The following is a 16354-nucleotide window of genomic DNA, read 5'->3' on the forward strand; positions in this document are numbered from 1 at the left end:
CACCCACATACACTTGAAATTAGCCACTTGCTACATACCTTGTAAATCTGAACTGCAAACATGTGTATCTTTACTGTAGGTCAAAGATTCTGGGTTGTCGAATGGCATGTGAACTATGAAAAAAATATTTTATTTCTCAAATGTGTTTATAGCGGCTAAGAAACGAAAAAAACGTTTGCGCTTTCTTTCCTTTTCAGCAGCTCTCACCCCAGTTGCACTACGGGACTTGTAGCAAAGAGTTAAAGCTAGCAAATATATTTAAAACTAACCCTTCTGTCTGTAGTTGTATTATTTTCCTTGTCTGGGGAGCATTCAAGAACCGAATGTTGCTGTGAATAGATAGTATGTGTTTCTCCAATGAGCCAGACAACATAGAGGATATTGACGTCAGAAATGACAGCTCACAAAAGATAAAGGCTAAAATAGGTTTTATTCAACCTTAGTTTGTCTAGTTACACAGCACAGCAATATGTAACACAGTTAATAGGCGACACATCAGCCAATGTATGATCCTTTAAAAATCTCAGAAACCATGCAAACCCACTCATTCTAAATACTTGTACAGTGAAGTTGTAAACTAGGGAGAGATTGACATTACATGGTATTACACTGAACAAGTTACAACAGAGGGGAAACTTAATGCACAAGCATTAATTCTAGAGCATCAGCAGAGTGGTCACATTCAGGGGAACATAACGGACACCAAAAAGCATTACTGAACTCTATCATTTAGACTCTGCTATTGTAAAGAGATAGATGCCAGAATTTACCTCTGCCTAAAACACAACAATTAAATAAAATATTCTAAAAGACTACTATACTGAACAAAAATAAAAGCAACATGTAGTTGGTCCCATCTTTCATGAGCTGAAATACAAGATCCCAGAAATGTTCCATATGCACAAAAAGCTTATTTCTCTAATTGAGTGCACACATTTGTTTACATCCCTGTTAGTGAGCATTTCTCTTTGCCATGATGATCCAGCCACCTGACAGGTGTGGCATATCAAGAAGCTGATTTAACAGAATGATCATTACACAGGTGCACCTTGTGCTGGGGACAATAAATGCCCACAAAAAAAAGGTGTTGTTTTGTCACACAACACAATGCCGCAGATGTCTAAAGTGTTGAGCAAGTGTGCAATTGGCATGCTGACTGCGACCCCATGGGTGGGGCTGGCTCCCAAGTCGGTGTGCCCATGCTCAGTCATGTGAAATCCATAGATTAGGGCCGAATGTATTTATTGCAATAGAATGACTTCCTTACATGAACTGTAACTCAGTAAAATCGTTAATTGTTGCATGTTTTGTTTATATTTTTGTTCAGTCTAGATAAAATGTAAAAACCTATAGTAAAATCACAACAAAAGATCAGTAGTACCTTGAAACTATAACTTAATCGGAACTGGTTTGTTTTGGTAAAGAAGAATGAGGTGAGGTATGAATGAATACTGCCTCCCCTATTTCAGTAAGGTGTCAACAGGTCTTCCAGTGCACTGTGCAGTGTTCTGACTACACAATTATGGGGGCAGGGTGAGTAGCATTGCAGTTTGGTCAGTTTGTAGGTGTGTGTGTACATGTTTGGGGGAGGGTTGGGTTGGGTTTGTTTTATGTGCCAGGAAAAGATTGGCATCAAATAAATATATATATATATATGGGTGTGTGTGTGTGTGTGTGTGTGTGTGTGTGTGTGTGTGTGTGTGTGAGAGAGAGATCGCCTAGTTCACAATGGCAGACGAGCACATCTTGTTGATCCCACAGAGCCTGGATCCCCTGTACAGGTAGTAGTAACCCTGGAAGAAAGGAACAGGCAACAAGACATGAACACAAAAATACACGTCAAAACTTCTATTTGCACAATATGTTCCAAGAGTTCAGGCTTGACTTCACTCTTAGAAAAAAGGGTTCCAAAAGGGTTCTGCGGCTGAAATACAAGATCCCAGAAATGTTCCATACGCACAAAAAGCTTATTTCTCTAATTGAGTGCACACATTTGTTTACATCCCTGTTAGTGAGCATTTCTCTTTGCCATGATGATCCAGCCACCTGACAGGTGTGGCATATCAAGAAGCTGATTTTTTTACAGTCCCCTAACCAATTGTGCTATTGTCTGTTTTTTTGCGTTATTTGTAACTTATTTTGTACATAATGTTTCTGCCACCGTCTCCTATGACCAAAAAGAGCTTCTAGATATAAGGACAGCGATTACTCACCCAGTACTAGACAAAGATTTTTTCTTTAACGAGTCGGACGCAAAGGATTTATTCCAGACAAGGCCCTAATCCCTGTCATTGGCATGAAAAGGAGACGGAGATATCAGGGAGATATCAGGGACAAGGGTGCCTTGTAAGGATCCGAAGGCGAGTGGGTAATCTGCCTCTACCATCAGTCCTATTAGCCAACGTAAAATCATTGGATAACAAAATAGATGAGCTACAAGCACGTATATCCTACCAACGGGTCATAAAATGTTTTAATATCTTATGTTTCACCAAGACATGAATAACATACAGCTGGCGGGTTTAACGCTTTTTGGGCAGGATAGAACTGCAGCCTCTGGTAAGACAAGGGGTGGCGGTCTATGTATATTCATAAACAACAGCTGGTGCACGAAATCTAAGGAAGTCTCAAGGTTCTGCTCACCTGAGGTAGAGTATGTCATGATAAGCTGCAGACTACACCATTTACCAAGAGAGTTTTCATCTATATTCTTCGTATCTGTCTACTTGCCACCACAGACCGACGCTGGCACTAAGACCTCACTCAATGAGCTGTATTCAGCCATAAACAAACAGGAAAACACTCATCCAGAGGCGACGCACCTAGTGGCCGGGGACTTTAATGCAGGGAAACTTACATTTGTTTTACCTCATTTCTACCAGCATGTTAAATGTGTAACCAGAGGGGAAAAAAACTCTAGACCACCTTTACTCCCCCCACACACACACACACACACAGAGAGACACGTACAAAGCTCTCCCTCGCCCTCCATTTGGCAAATCAGACCATAATTCCATCCTCCCGATTCCTGCTTACAAGCAAAAACTAAAACAGGAAGCACCAATGACTCGGTAAATAAAAAGTAGTCAGATGAAGCAGATGCTAAACTACAGGACTGTTTTGCTAGCACAGACTGGAATAGGTTCCAGGATTCTTCCGATGGCATTCAGGAGTACACCACATCAGTCACTGGCTTCATCATTAAGTGCATCTATGACGTCGTCCCCACAGTGACTGTACGTACATACTAGAGGTCGACCGATTAATCGTAATGGCCGATTATTTCAAGTTTTCATAACAATCGGAAATATATTTTTTTACACCTTTATTTAATCTTTATTTAACTAGTAAAGTCAGTTAAGAACACATTCTTATTTTCAATGACGGCCTAGGAACGGTGAGTTCAGGGGCAGAACGACAGATTTTTACCTTGTCAGCTCGGGGGATTCAATCTTGCAACCTTACAGTTAACTAGTCCAACGCTCTAACCACCTGATTACATTGCACTCCACGAGGAGCCTGCCTGTTACGCGAATGCAGTAGAAGCCAAGGTAAGTTGCTAGCTAGCATTAAACGTATCTTATAAAAAACAATCAATCAATCATAATCACTAGTTAACTACACATGGTTGATGATATTACTAGTTTATCTAGCGTGTCCTGCGTTGCATATAATCAATGCGGTGCATATCGTTGCTCCAATGTGTACCTAACCATAAACATCAATGCCTTTCTTAAAATCAATACACAGAAGTATATATTTTTAAACCTGCATATTTAGCTAAAAGAAATCCAGGTTAGCAGGCGATATTAACCAGGTGAAATTGTGTCACTTCTCTTGCGTTCATTGCACGCAGAGTCAGTGTATATGCAACAGTTTGGGCCACCTAATTTGCCAGAATTTTACGTAACTATGACATAACATTGAAGGTTGTGCAATGTAACAGGAATATTTAGACTTATGGATGCCACCCGTTAGATAAAACACGGAACGGTTCCGTATTTCACTGAAAGAATAAACGTCTTGTTTTCGAGATGATAGTTTCCGGATTAGACCATATTAATGACCTAAGGCTCATATTTCTGTGTGTTATTATGTTATAACTAAGTCTATGATTTGATAGAGCAGTCTGACTGAGCGGTGGTAGGCAGCAACAGGCTCGTAAGCATTCATTCAAACAGCACTTTCCTGCATTTTGCCAGAAGCTCTTCGCTGTGCTTCAAGCATTGCGCTGTTTATGACTTCAAGCCTATCAACTCCCGAGATTAGGCTGGTGTAACCGATGTGAAATGGCTAGCTAGTTAGCGGGGTGCACGCTAATAGCATTTTAAACGTCACTCGCTCTGAGACTTGGAGTAGTTATTCCCCTTGCTCTGCATGGGTAACGCTGCTTCGAGGGTGGCTGTTGTCGTTGTGTTCCTGGTTCGAGCCCAGGTAGGAGCGAGGAGAGGGATGGAAGCTATACTGTTACACTGGCAATACTAAAGTGCCTATAAGAACATCCAATAGTCTAAGGTTAATGAAATACAAATGGTATAGAGAGAAATAGTCCTATAATTCCTATAATAACTACAACCTAAAACTTCTTACCTGGGAATATTGAAGACTCATGTTAAAAGGAACCACCAGCTTTCATATGTTCTCATGTTCTGAGCAAGGAACTTAAACGTTAGCTTTCTTACATGGCACATATTGCACTTTAACTTTCTTCTCCAACACTTTGTTTTTGCATTATTTAAACCAAATTGAACATGTTCCATTATTTATTTGAGGCTAAATTGATTTTATTGATGTATTATATTAAGTTAAAATAAGTGTTCACTCAGTATTGTTGTAATTGTCATTATTACAAATAAATAAAAGAAATCGGCCGAATAATCGGCATCAGCTTTTTTGGTCCTCCAATAATCGGTATCGGCGTTGAAAAATTATAATCGGTCGACCTCTAGTACATACCCCAGCCAGAAGCCAAGGATTACAGGAAACATCCGCACTGAGCTAAAGAGTAGAGCTGCTGCTTTCAAGGAGCGGGACTCTAACCTGGAAGCTTATAAGAAATTCAGCTATGCTCTCCGACAAACCATCAAACAGGCAAAGTGTCAATACAGGACTAAGATTGAGTCGTACTACACTGGCTCCAATGCTCGTCGGATGTGGCAGGGCTTGCAAACTACTACAGACTACAAAGAGAAGCACAGCCGCGAGCTGCCCAGTGAAACAAGCCTACCATACAAGCTAAATTACTTCTATGCTCGCTTTGAGGCAAATAACACTGAAACATGCATGAGAGCATCAGCTGTTCCGGACAACTGTGTGATCACACTCTCCGTAGCCGATGTGAGTAAGACCTTTAAACGGGTCAACATTCACAAGGTCGCAGGGCCAGACGGATTACCAGGACGTGTACTCAGAGCATACGCTGACCAACTGGCAAGTGTCTTCACTGACATTTTCAACCTGTCCCTGACTGAGTCTGTAATACCAACATGTTTCAAGCAGACCACCATAGTCACTGTGCCCAAGAACACTAAGGTAACCTGCCTAAATGACTACCAACCCGTAGCACTCATGTCTGTAGCTTTGAAAGGCTGGTCATGGCTCACATCAACATCATTATCCCAGAAACCCTAGACCCACTGATCTGTTGGGGCATACCGCCCCAACAGATCAACAGATGATGCAATTTCTATTGCACTATTGCAGAGCGGGCGAGAGCAGGCTGCAGTGCATCTGGTGAAGGACATGCACACTCGACCATCCACTGAATGACCTGCTCCCTCCAAAAAGAGGTAACTGCACCACCAGGCTCCTGAGAAACAGCCACGAACTGTCCTGTATAACTGTCCTGTGTAACTGTCCTGTATAACTGCCCTGTATAACTGCCCTGTATAACTGCCAGTACAAAGCGCCTGTGAAACACCACAAAAAAAAAAAAAAATCCACATTGCCCTTTCCCACCTTGACAAAAGGAACACCTATGTGAGAATGCTATTCAAAGCTCATCACTAAGCTAAGGACCCTGGGACTAAACACCCCCCTCTGCAACTGGATCCTGGACTTCCTGATGGGCCACCCCTAGGTGGTAAGGGTAGGTAACAACACATCCGCCACACTGATCCTCAACACGGGGGCCCCTCAGGGGTGCATGCTCAGTCCCCTCCTGTACTCCCTGTTCACTTAGGACTGCATGGCCAGGCACAACTCCAACACCATCATTAAGTTTGCCGAAGACACAACAATGGAAGGCCTGATCACCGACAATGATGAGACAGCCTATAGGGAGGAGGTCAGAGACCTGGCCGTGTGGTTCCAGGAGAATAACCTCTCCCTCAACGTGATCAAGACAAAGGAGATGATTGTGGACTACAGGAAGAGGAGGACCGAGCACACCCCCATTCTCATTGACAGGGCTGTAGTGGAGCAGGTTGAGAGCTTCAAGTTCCTTGGTGTCCACATCAGCAAACTAACATGGTCCAAACACACCAAGAGTGTCGTGAAGAGGGCACAACAAAGCCTATCGCGCGTGCGATAGGACCCGAAAGATGGTGAACTATGCCTGGGCAGGGCGAAGCCAGAGGAAACTCTGGTGGAGGTCCATAGCGGTCCTGACATGCAAATCGGTCGTCCGACCTGGGTATAGGGACACTGAAAAGATTTGGTATGGGTCCTGAGATCCTCAAAAAGTTCTACAGCTGCACCATCGAGAGCATCCTGACTGGTTGTATCACTGCCTGGTATGGAAACTGCTCAGCCTCCGACCGCAAGGCACTACAGAGGGTAGTGCATACGGTCCAGTACATCACTTGGGCCAAGCTGCCATCCAGGACCTCTATACCAGGCGGTGTCAGAAGAAGGCCCTACAAATTGTCAAAAAGACTTCAGCCACCCTAGTCATAGACTGTTCTCTCTTCTACCGCACGGCAAGCGGTACCGGAGCGCCAAGTCTAGGTCCAAAAGACTTCTTAACAGCTTCTACCCCTAAGCCATAAGACTCCTGAACAGCTTTTCAAATGGCTACCCAGACTATTTGTATTGCCCCCTCTTTTACACTGCTGCCACTCTCTGTTTATTATCTTTGCATAGTCACTTTAACTCTACCTACATGTACATATTACCTCAACTCACCGGTGCCCCCAGCACATTGACTCTGTACCAGTACCACCTGTATTGTTATTTTGCTGCTGCTCTTTAATTATTTGTTACTTTTATTTTTTTCACTTATTTTTCTTAACTGCAATGTTGGTTAAGGGCTTGTAAGTAAGCATTTCACTGTAAGGTCTAAGCCTGTTGTTTTCGGCGCATGTGACAAATAACATTGGATTTGAAATGGAATCCAAAATGGTTCTAATTGGACCCAAAAGGATTCTACCTGGAACCAAAAGGGGTTTTACCTAGAACCAATGGGTTCTCCTACGGGGACAGCCGAAGAACCCTTTTTGGTTCTTGATAGCACCTTTTTTCTAAGAGTAGGTTTTATGCATTGTAAACAAATACACTCTGTTTGCAAATCCCCACATAACTCCTTGTCATAGAGGTTCAGTGTGACAGCTTCCTCTTACCTGTTCTCCATAGTCCTCTCCCCAGCTGTTCTTGATGGCCCAGAAAGGTTTGCCTTGACCTGTACACAGAAACAACCAGACACACATGACTCACACATTCTGACTCATCAGTGTTATTATTACGCTAGGCTAATGTAAGGTAAATAAGTAGTGTCGGTCTCACGTTCTCCGTAGCCCACGAGCAGCACTGCATGGTCAATCATCCAGGGGTTGCAGAATATCTTCAGAGGGTGGGACACGCCCTTCCTGTAGAACTGAGGAGAAACAAGGAGAGAAAAGCAGGTGGGATTAGATAGATAGATACTAGTCACTTCATTGTTCAGTTGTGTTTTAGTGATGCTAATTTAAGTATCAATAAGGAGCATACAGCAGTGATGCCTGTTACCTGCATTGCGAATGCGTTCAGGGCCACAGATACTGGTCCGTTCTCAGCCAGCCAAGCAGCGATTTCTAAACATAAAAATGGAAGGAAACCAAGATTAACACATGAAGCCAACCCTCCTCCATCTGTACCGCATTGTTCAATCGTCATCCAAACCTTCAACCTATCATCTGTACCACATTGTTCAATCGTCATCCAAACCTTCAACCTATCATCTGTACCACATTGTTCAATCTTCATCCAAACCTTCAACCTATCATCTGTACCACATTGTTCAATCTTCATCCAAACCTTCAACCTATCATCTGTACCACATTGTTCAATCTTCATCCAAACCTTTAACCTATCATCTGTATCACATTGTTCAATCTTCATCCAAACCTTCAACCTATCATCTGTACCACATTGTTCAATCTTCATCCAAACCTTCAACCTATCATCTGTACCACATTGTTCAATCTTCATCCAAACCTTCAATCTATCATCTGTACCACATTGTTCAATCTTCATCCAAACCTTTAACCTATCATCTGTACTGCATTGTTCAATCTTCATCCAAACCTTCAACCTATCATCTGTACCACATTGTTCAATCTTCATCCAAACCTTTAACCTATTATCTGTACCACATTGTTCAATCGTCATCCAAATCTTCAACCTATCATCTGTACCACGTTGTTCAATCTTCATCCAAACATTTAACCTATCATCTGTACTGCATTGTTCAATCTTCATCCAAACCTTTAACCTATCATCTGTACTGCATTGTTCAATCTTCATCCAAACCTTCAACCTATCATCTGTACCACATTGTTCAATCTTCATCCAAACCTTTAACCTATTATCTGTACCACATTGTTCAATCGTCATCCAAATCTTCAACCTATCATCTGTACCACGTTGTTCAATCTTCATCCAAACATTTAACCTATCATCTGTACTGCATTGTTCAATCTTCATCCAAACCTTTAACCTATCATCTGTACTGCATTGTTCAATCTTCATCCAAACCTTCAACCTATCATCTGTGTCTTTCTCTCTGTGTACCCTACCCGCTCGGCTCTCTCTCACGCTACTTTTTTCAAAGTGATGTTCTCCTCCCACTCACCGTTCTCATCCTTGGACAGCTCCACAGAGCTGTTGATGTAGGCGGTGACTTTGTCAGTGGTGAAATCACAGCTCTGCTTCTTGCCGGTGTAGCTGTAGTCGGTCTCTGTCTCCAGACCACCCAGCTTCTCGATAGCTTCATACGCATTTGATGGAAGCCCGCCCCCACAGGCCTGGTCCACTGTATCACAGTCCACCAGCTCTGTGAGTAACAGGACATTGAACCAATCAATTCAAGGCTCTTATGGAGAAAAGGGAAACAGTACTGTTGGACAGGTAAGTGTATGATACCTACAAATGCTTGTGCTTACCTTGCTCAGAGAGAGACACTAGTTTGCCAGTTTTCGCGAACCACTGGCCCTCAATGTTGCCTGTCACTGAGAATGCCCAGCAAGAACCACACATGCCCTGCAATACAAACACAAACCACACAATCAGTCATACACACACAGGCCTTTCCTACCTCCATTTTCCATGAATTGTGTCATATCTACAGTATGAATGAATGACTTTTGCGTACCTATAAATGTTTAGTGAAGCATCAAAGCAGAGTCATGAATACTTTATGAATGCTACATAAAGCCTTCAGTTATTTGCCCGATCAGAAATACAAATCATACATAAACATTTACAGTCATACCTGTAGTCATCTCCAGTCTGTAAGACCATCTCTAAACCCGGTCCTACCTGGTTCTTGACGGGGCTGACAGCTCCATGCTCTCTCCAGTCCCAGCTGGGCGGGGCGGGGCCGTGGGGCATGGCTGCAGGCTTCATGGACCGCTGGAGGTTCTGCTGGCTCAGCAGGGGGTTCAGGTACAGAGTCCTAAACTCCTCCTCTGGAGGGAGAGAAAAAGAGAGTAGAGGGAGGAGAGGAAGAAGAAATAAGGACTATTCACAGTGTACAGCTGAGGAGTTGTACTGTAGCTTTGTGGAACTAGCTTAGAGCTCTGCTACCCGACCCAAGCCCGACGGGCCCCGACATTATACATTGGGTTAGGGCTGGGTAGGGTCTGTTTTTTCATCAATAACTAGGGTACGGTCAGGACTCGGGTATCATTAAATTGATCACTAACATTTTGAAGCTGAGCCATTTGCTCATGCTCTGCTGCAGTAGTCATATCCGACTTAGATCATAACATGGTGTCAGAGGTGCTTCAACCTCGTCAAATACAAGTCAGGAGACACTCAGCGTGCATGCAGAGCAAGCTGCACGCAGGGAGTGAGTGACAGACAGAGAGGAGCAGCTAATGGATTTACTAACGGAGGAGGTTATTTCTGATTTGGGGTTTTGAGCCGGGGCTTAAACCACCAGCACGCTCAGTGGTTGTTCTGGAATTGCTTCAGGCTTGTTAATCTGCATTCTCACACATGCGCGCGCACACACACCTGTGAGGTCGCTGAACTTGGTGACCCCGTACTCGGCTGTGCCCTGGTCCAGAGACTGGAGCTTCTCAGCAGTCTTCAAGTTCTCATGGAAGACACGCAGCCGCCGGTCAGCCTCTGTAGCAGCAAAGGTCAGACAAAAAATGTATGTTTAGATGTTTTACCGTCTCATCTGTGGAGTTGGATGGATGGTATTGTGTAGAATTATGGATTGACATATCTCTCACCCTCTTGGCTGCTGTAAGTCCTATTGTATCTGACCATAAACTCTTTGAACTGACCCAGAAGCTCCACAGAATCCACTGACTCCTGTCACAAAAGACAAGTTGATTATTCACAAGTAAATTAAATATATACGCATACAGAATAAAAGTGAAACTCAAAAACACACATACCACAAACGCTATGTTTTCTATTACCTCAACTGGTTTGGTGGAGAGGGGCAGAAATTCGACTTTGTTGGTCTCAACTGGTTTGGGATCAACTGGAAACCAATTATCATGAAAAACAATTAGGATGTAGCTATGAGTATTTATACAAACACTCCTGAAACAAATAAATGCACAAAGGTAACTTTAGTTCCCACAGTTGAACCTATGACACTAACCTGCTGGCTGGCACTTCTGTTTGAGAAGGGTGGACTTGCTCTCCCAGGGAATGTCCCAGACCTCAAACACACATACCTCTGTCTGACAGAGAACACATCAGCGGAGAGAACATGGTTAGTGAGATAACCTGTGTTTATTTTATTGGGCTACTGTGTTCATGACTTCTTTATAGACAGTATATTAAAACGTAATGTATTGTTATCTGCGCTTTAGGGAAATGCCCGTTTAAAATGATTCACGTCAAATTAAATTAGATGTTTAATAACATGGGAATGGTACAGCACATTGGCCACATACAAAGGATATGTAGTGTAATGTTAACAATAATAACTAATTTCCTCTGTCAACAACAGTCCATTTCTGAACCTATACAGGAGTGAAGCACAGGGGTGAACACCACGAACACTTTGTTCCCTTGACCTTGGAGACATGTCTGATTAAGTTTCTGCTAAGTGATGAAAACAAATACAGCAGGCGGAACAAAGAGGGAACGGTAGCTGTCTGCTTGTGCACATAGCTGCAGTAACACTGTGTTAAATCCAAGTCACGAGAGGTTATTTATCTTGTCTTGGTCACATGACTAGTGGAAGGGAGAGCTGAACAGACGTTTATAATAATAACCTACAGTAGACCCTGATACACACACACACACAATGGCCTTGATACTGGGCACTCTTCAGTGTTGACAGTTTATTTTTAATGAGTGGTTTAGGTATTGCCAATGTTCACTATTGCAAAACATTGGGGTTTTATTTGATTTGATGAGGAGGCCTCTGATATTAGTTTAGCTGTACTTTCCCTGGAACCCTCTTTCTCTCCAACAACCCACACCGTTAGCATCCTAAAACAGAAAAACAAACAGACACACACATACTGGCCTCACCTTTAGGTTGTGTTCTTCTGGGTAGAAGTCACAGACCCTCAGTCTGGCAGCCTTTTTACACTGGGTGTTACTTAGTTCCACCATGAGGCTGTATCGGATACCCTTCACCAGCTACAAGACAGGAAATAAACAGTGAAGGTGGCCTCTTTGAAAAAAGAAACAAAATCAACTCTGCGGTTGTTGTTTTGCCATCTAGCATACAATTTAGCTCTGACGTCACTTTCAAGATCTAATCCAGTAATTATGGCATTTATAGGCCTAGATAAATGGGCTGATTATGCTGGTAATTACAGGTCTCTTAGTTAGCTTGTCTGGCTGAGACAATAGGTTTGTTGAGACCAGTGTTGGGGAAGTTACTCTGAAAAGATAGTTTATCACGCTACCAATTACTTCACACTGAAAGACGTTAAGATAAACTAAAAAGGTACCCTTAAGAAACATCGTTTACTGAACTAAAATGACCCTGGAAAAGTAGGTCATTACATCCAAACTACTTCGTGATAAATTATCATATGTAAATCTGAAATGTCAGACAACAAATTGCAAGAACAGATCACATGTTAACAGAATGTGTAACAGCCTATTAAACACAAACTGTTTCAAGTGATCATTTGGCAAGTCTGATGCTGAAAAAGCAAGACAATTCTTGCCTACTTCACCCATATTTGATTTTTGCAAAAAGAGTAGTGTGTAGTTCAAGTAGTTAGCTACATGGCGAAAAAGTAGTTAACTACTCGAAAGCACTACCTTGACTACCACCAAACTACTGCAAAATGTAGTTTGATTAGTTGAGCCCCACGTTTATAAAATAAATAAATAAAATAAAAATGCTTTTTTGGGGGGGGGGGGGCTTGCCTGTTTTGCATGTTATTTTGGCATTAATACGTGTCACATATCATTTTGCAAACCATGTAAAAAAAAATATATATATATATCATTGAGTTAATAAAGCCGCATACAAACATGTAATCGTTTTTGTTTTCTTGAGTAAGGGAGCTCCAAAATGCAGGCGTTTCAGCCTAGCTCCGTGCTTTCTGTGGCGGTGGCGCAAGCCAGCAGAAAATACAAAACGTTGTGCCGTGATTGGCTCAGTGTTCGGTCACTTATGGGGACACTACGTCACCGCCAAGTCTAAGGGTAGAGGTCGGAAATTCAAGCCCCTTGGGTGCTGCCATACATTAGAAGTGCCCATCCAAGAAGGCTCAAGGACATTGGCCAGAGATAAAGTGAAATCAAATCACGTTATAGCTACAGTAGCTTTGATTGGACTGATCATGTCAACATCATACTTTCAAAATCTTAGCTAGCAGTCATCATCATTAATCAAGTCGACAATCTACTGGCAAATCCTTTTTAATCCTTGTCATATGAAGAGAAATAATGAAGAGAAATGATAGATAAAACGTATCGGTGCTCATCGGCCATAAATATTACACAACAAATTTGAAATCAACAATGAGTGGTTTGGAAGGAATCACTGGCTAACTGCAAGCATTGCAAAGCAATCATTAGCCTGCTGTTCAGTGGAGTGGCTGTGTTGTCCCAAGTCTAAGATTAAGGGTGTCTTTTCTTAGTTTAAAATTATAAACATTCAACATTGGCCATGCTGTCAATGAACCATGCCATGCTCAAAACAACTTAACTCGGAACTGCAAAATCTGACTTTAGTGAGTTCAAGACAACTGAGAACTTGGGAAAAACGAGTACGACTGGGAAAATATGTTTTGAACTTTCATCCAACTCTGAATTGTAAATTGGGAACTCTGGCCTCTTTCTAGAGCTACGACCTGAAGATCACTGACGTCATCATGATTCAACCCCCCCCAGAGAATGCAGAGAATGCCAGACTAAATTTGCCCACAAAGGACCAACACGCCACAACTAGGTGAGTCCAAAAATGTATTGTATGCTCCTGCATAAATTATGTAATATGCCAGAGAGATATGTATACTGTAGCTAAGAAAGTAATACTAAGTGTATGTTGTGTATTAAGCTGCTAGTAGCCCATGTGCCTCACTCTAATAATTTGGTCTATTTTTTCCTCTTAATTTCATCTACTGTTCTGACTTGGTGGTGCACATGTAGCCTATAACCTGTTTTAGAGAAATGTAATCATTGAATATTGTAAGACCTTTTATTGTCTGCTTATATGCCCCCTTTATTTATCCTACGGTTCTGAGTTGGTAAACAGGGAGAACACTAAGAACAGCCCATGTCCTGAATTCTGTCACTGTACATTTCAAAAGTTCTGATCAAATATTTATATTGACTACGTCAGTCCTAGCTTGCTCATTAATGACTTTATTGAAATTACGGATTGCCTCTTATCTGCTTGTTGTTCCCTTATGCCATAGTTTGTACATCTCAATTATCTGTAGAAAGCACATTTGTTTAAGCAAGTCAACCATGTTTTTTTAAAGTCAGTAAATGAGGCTGAATTAATTGTTTCGCTGCCAGACAAGACTGAGCTGATAGCCAGTTAGTGGGCACCGTTTGTCACCGTTATAGTACAATGAATGTATTGTTTAGTGTTGTGGCTTTGCTGGCATGCATCCCACATTTATTTATTTTTGCCACGCCAAGATTTACATGCTAAAATCGCCAGTGGATAGGAGTCATAGGACACTGGCATTATTCCTGTGGACATAAAATGTAATGTGGATATAGAGAGGCCTTACAGGCTATAGTCATTAGCCGTGGTGATTTTAGCATGTAAATCTTGGTGGGGGGGGGGGGGGTGCATGCCAACAAAGACACAAAAAATGTGGGGCTCTGCCCCACCTGCCCTGAATGACGGGTCGCCACTGGTCATTAGGCAGTATGAATAGGCTTAGCTAATCATGTGGAAAACTTCACTGAAAGCATTGTTAAATATTAAGAGTGCTTGGTTGGGCTGCAGTAGAGTTAAAGGCCTATACAATTTAGGCTGAGTTACACAGATGGCATGCAGTTCAGATGCAATAGCACAGGTTGGTGCGCTCTGACGTAGGCGGCGGTATTATCTAACGAACTGAAATCTGTGATGGCCTATTCGCCACATATTATGGCCTACAATCACAATGGACATGAACTTAATTTTAGGCCAATAACATGTCATTATTTACATAGCACAAGTTATGAGATTACAATAAACAAATATTCATTTTCACAAGACTGTAGTCTACCTGTTTACTGGCAGAGAGGATCTTGCTAACTCTGCGAACGTGCATCGCATTGGACCCCTTGTTATAGCGCTCTTCTGCAAACTTCAGTGCTTTCTTTAGACCTGGGTCGTTTTCCGACAAACGGACGGCAGACCCGGGTGCCCCCATCAAAGGGCCATCCAAATCGGCCAGAACCAAGCCCAAAACCGCTAGGATTAGGCAAAGAAGAACAGGGTGGCGAAATCCGGCGTCCATGTTGATCCGTCTGTTTGTAGAGCAGTAAAACTCCAACGGAGGGTGGACGGTGAGATTATAAAATGGGATTTCTGTTTTCCTAGTTACCTGTCAATGCCACAACAAATCAGAAGACCGCCCCAAATAGAAATGGTTACACAATGGTTACAATGGCCGTGTTCGAGAGGATCAAACCCGCAATGCATCATGGGTAAATTCTGACTGACTGACCGATCTACAACAGTTAGTAGTTATTGACGGGTGATTTGTAGATCAGTCAGTCGGCAGTAGCCTGCAATCGTTTTGATGCTCTCAAACACGGCCATTGTTGCCTGAAACAACGACGGAACAATGGTGCGCGGAGCTACAGGGACTGAAAATATGCATACCACCCTCTGCATCCTACTGCTAACTTGCTTCTGAAGCTAAATAGGGTTGGTTCTGGTCAGTCCCTGGATGGGAGACCAGATGCTGCTGGAAGTAGTGTTGGAGAGCCATTTGGAAGCACCCTTTCCTCGGGTCTAAAAAAAATTCCCAATGCCCCAGGGCAGTGTAGAGTGCAGTCTTTCGGGTGGGACGTTAAACGGATGTCCTGACTCTCTGAGGTCACTAAAGATCCCATGGCACTTATCGTAAGAGTAAGGCTGTTAACCCTGTACTGGCTAAATTCCCATTCTGGCCATCATACCATCATGGCCACCTAATCATCCCCAGTTTACAATTGGCTCATTCATCCCCTCCTGTCCACTGTAACTATTCCCCAGGTCGTTGCTGTAAATGAGAATGTGTTCTCAGTCAATTTACCTGGTAAATTCAGGGTTAAATAAATAATAATAACATATTAATAAATATAATATTTGAATTAATATCCATTCCAGAGACAAGAAATTGTGTAATATATGAAGAGACTGGCTCAGACTTCGTGCCAAATTTTGAAATATTTCAACATCCAAAATATTACTCAACACCTCTGAAGTCTGTGATGAACTATTCCTCATGCAGATGAAGGAGAAATAACTTGTGCTGGTATGGGTGATACTGATATCAGTTTAGTG

General features: G+C 42.5%; 1 protein-coding gene across 2 annotated transcripts; it reads right to left on the minus strand.

Moving 5' to 3' along the window:
• Positions 1 to 411: 411 nt before the first annotated feature.
• On the minus strand, positions 412 to 15456 carry LOC139581580 (cathepsin F-like). 2 transcript variants are annotated; one of them, XM_071411505.1, is made up of 13 exons: positions 15087 to 15456; positions 11923 to 12033; positions 11039 to 11120; positions 10851 to 10915; positions 10659 to 10737; positions 10435 to 10548; positions 9736 to 9884; positions 9360 to 9456; positions 9050 to 9250; positions 7945 to 8009; positions 7723 to 7813; positions 7560 to 7618; positions 412 to 1793 (listed from the first exon to the last, which is right to left on the minus strand). In XM_071411505.1, the coding sequence occupies exons 1-13, from the start codon at positions 15318 to 15320 to the stop codon at positions 1719 to 1721; spliced, it is 1422 nt and encodes a 473-aa protein (XP_071267606.1). In that variant the 5' UTR covers positions 15321 to 15456; the 3' UTR covers positions 412 to 1718. The 2 variants fall into 2 exon arrangements, with proteins under 2 accessions (XP_071267606.1, XP_071267605.1); XM_071411504.1 differs by having other exon boundaries at positions 10659 to 10740.
• Positions 15457 to 16354: the final 898 nt, after the last annotated feature.

Source organism: Salvelinus alpinus, chromosome 7 (assembly GCF_045679555.1).
Source record: "Salvelinus alpinus chromosome 7, SLU_Salpinus.1, whole genome shotgun sequence".
Classification (NCBI taxonomy): domain Eukaryota; kingdom Metazoa; phylum Chordata; class Actinopteri; order Salmoniformes; family Salmonidae; genus Salvelinus; species Salvelinus alpinus.